The following is a 3,111-nucleotide window of genomic DNA, read 5'->3' on the forward strand; positions in this document are numbered from 1 at the left end:
ATCCTAATGTATATACATACATATATACGTTGCTTTTATTTCACCAAAATACTTATTAAAAGATATCTCCCACTATATTTACGATGTTGTTTAAACTAATTTTATTTATACATTTACAAACGTCGAGTGAAACGAATTCATTAATAACGGTTTGTGATTACTTCTTGTGGTAAGTATTTGATTAGGGTGTATGCGTCAAGTTTAATATTTTTAATTGTTATATGTGACTTTATTGATTAAATCTTTTAAAGTGCCATTTATTTATACATATCTCTCCAGTTTCGATTGAGTTGAAAGCTCTCCATCTCTTTGCCTGCGTATTTTAAATCATCACTGCATATGTAAATACTATATACATATATGTATGTATGTATACTTAATAAGAAACCAAACTACAGTAATAATTTGCTAATCATTTTAGAGTGGAGATAACGTGACTATCTCGTATCTCCTTGATATTTGACTACAACAAGCAATAAGCAGCGCTGCAAACAGTTGCGTTCTAAAATTTAAACAGTGCAGATCGTAGTGAGAGCGATCGCGAGCGAACAGACTGCGTGCCTTTTTCTTAACGATCGACGGGGATTTGTGTTAAAACGCACAGACAATAACGTCCAGTCGCCTACACGCAAATTTTTCCACCAACAACTAACTATCAACCACAACTACAATAGCGTAATGGCTGCGCAACAGCTGTGGGGCGGCCGTTTCGGTGATGCTGAGGGTAAAACCAGTGAATGCTTGGCCAAATTGAATTGCAGTCTGCCGCTCGATTCCCGCTTCTACTCCGAAGATATCGACGGTAGCATAGCCTACGCCGAAGCGCTGGCAAGATCACGCCTAATTACTGATAAAGAGGCAGCCAACATTGGCGCCGCTTTGGAAGTAGTACGTCGCGAATGGAAAGATGGTAGCATCAAATTTCTACCCAGCGATGAGGATGTACACACAGTGAATGAACGTCGACTCACCGAGCTAATCGGTGATGTGGGCAAACGTTTGCATACTGGTCGCAGTCGCAATGATCAAGTGATCACCGATATGAAATTGTGGTTGCGCCGCGGCATACGAGAAACGTTGCATGGTTTGCGTGCGGTGATCGAGGCTGCAGTGCAGCAGGCGCAAAAGAATTTGGGTGCACTCATGCCGGGCTATACGCACTTGCAGCGCGCTCAGCCGGTGCAATTCTCACATTGGATGCTCTCGCATGCCTTCGCACTGCACGCGGACTGTCAGCGCTTGTTGGAGTTGAAAGAGCGCGCTAATTTGTTGCCCTTGGGTAGCGGCGCCTTGGCTGGCAATCCGTTGGGTGTTGATCGCGAGTGGCTGGCTAAGCGTTTGAATTTTGCCGGCGTGACGCCGAACAGCATGCACGCGGTCGGTGATCGTGATTTTGTGGGTAAGTGAAGGAAGGGTGGAAGGGTGGAAGGGAGGAAGGGGGAAAGGTGGATGGAGGTTGATATGTATATTTTGAAAATAATTTTTGGATTTCTGAAAGATTATTATTTGCTTTCAATTATGAGGTTGGCAAATAACTACATACATACATATGCACGTGTTAATGCAGTACGTAGAATTGAAGATTTGTTGTGAATGTTTTTTTATTAACATATGGACATACATATATATATGCAAAAGCGACAGAAGCGAGCTTATCTCGAGATAACCACAATAACATTTTTTAAATCTGCTACACCAACAACTAACAAAAGCGCTATTGTTTGTTGGATTCGAATTTCTAAAGTACATAAGAAATACCTCTATTTGCGATTTATGATCGCCTCAAAGTCTTTCGTAAGACAATTGCCAATTCTAGCAACTATTTTGAAAGCTCTTTTTTCCTTCGAAAGACTAACTGAAAGATCTGAAGATTCTTTTTGTCTCTTAGCAATATTTTTTCTGAAAATTACATTAAATCAAAGACATATATATACACACTAATTTTTTTAAACCATTAAAAACTAAAAGAACATTAAATTTAAAAACTTAACCAAAAAATCTAAACAAACTTTCTACGAATAAAATGAAAATAAACAAATAAATATTTCTTTTTAAAACGATAAAATCTAAAAACTAAATTAAAAAAGAAAAAATAAGTAAATAAAAAAAAATATGAATAAAGCAAGTTTCTGTGAACTAAATAAAGTTAAACAAAAAATTTAAAACAATAAAATCTTAAAATTAAAATAAAAATAAATTAATAAGAAATTAAAGTTTCTATAAGTTAATGAAATTAAAAGCCATCCTTTTTAAAACTAAAAATAAAAAAATATTAAAAATCAAGAAAAAGGGTAAAATAAGTTTCTAAATATAAAATTAATTTAAAAATATGTATATATTTTTATTTTTAAAATAATAAAAATGTCAAAATAATAAAAGCTGAATTATAAATTATATATAAATTAAAGAAATTTGTTTTTTGTTATTTATTGGCCATTTAACAATTATATTCAACAATTTTATAATGAGCTCGAGGCCATTTTTCTGCAAAACCTTATGTGTAAATTATTACCACTTGTGCTTAAATTAGCTGTCACGTCATCTGATAGCTTCTGTTAATACTTCATCTTCATCAGCAAAAGATAGACAGTTTTGTCATTAGCTTACTATAAGAGCAAGGCCGTATTTAGGGGGGTCCGATGTTTGTAAGTACCAGAACAAAAAGAGATAGACCCATGAAAATGTATACTTATATGATCAGAACGTCGAGCTGAGTTGATTTAGCCATGTCCGTCTGTCCGTCTGTCTGTCTGTCCGTCTGTTTGTATGCAGACTAGATTGCACACAGTTTTCGAGATATCCGGATCAAATTTGGTAGGTGGGTGTATTTTTATAATGTATTAATCATTTGTCGGAACCGGAAGAATCGGACAACTATAACATATAGCTCCCATACAACTGATTGTTCAGATATGAGATTTTTCGTTATAACTTCTCCATTTATGCAGCTACGAACATGAAATTTTGCAATACTTGCACCCATTATCAACAGAATACTTACAGTGAAAATTACAAAGATCGGGTCACTATAACCTATAGCTCCCATACAAACTGATTGTTCAGATATGGGATTTTACTGTAAAACTCCTTTATTTGAACAGCTAAAACCGA

The 3,111-nt window shown here is 35.4% G+C and overlaps 1 protein-coding gene across 1 annotated transcript; it reads left to right on the forward strand.

Annotated features, from left to right (window-relative positions):
* The first annotated feature begins 486 nt into the window (after positions 1-486).
* Argl (Argininosuccinate lyase) lies at positions 487-1,407 on the forward strand. The gene has a single exon (XM_017623349.1). The coding sequence runs from the start codon at positions 679-681 to the stop codon at positions 1,405-1,407; it is 729 nt and encodes a 242-aa protein (XP_017478838.1). The 5' UTR covers positions 487-678.
* The last annotated feature ends 1,704 nt before the right edge of the window (positions 1,408-3,111 follow it).

This window comes from Rhagoletis zephyria, unplaced genomic scaffold (assembly GCF_001687245.7).
Source record: "Rhagoletis zephyria isolate East Lansing unplaced genomic scaffold, Rhagoletis_zephyria_1.1 Rzeph_scaffold_00052, whole genome shotgun sequence".
Lineage (NCBI taxonomy): Eukaryota > Metazoa > Arthropoda > Insecta > Diptera > Tephritidae > Rhagoletis > Rhagoletis zephyria.

Coding starts and splice junctions, on each gene's coding strand:
- Argl (XM_017623349.1), top strand. CDS start 679: ATGGCTGCGCAACAGCTGTGGGGCGGCCGTTTCGGTGATGCTGAGGGT.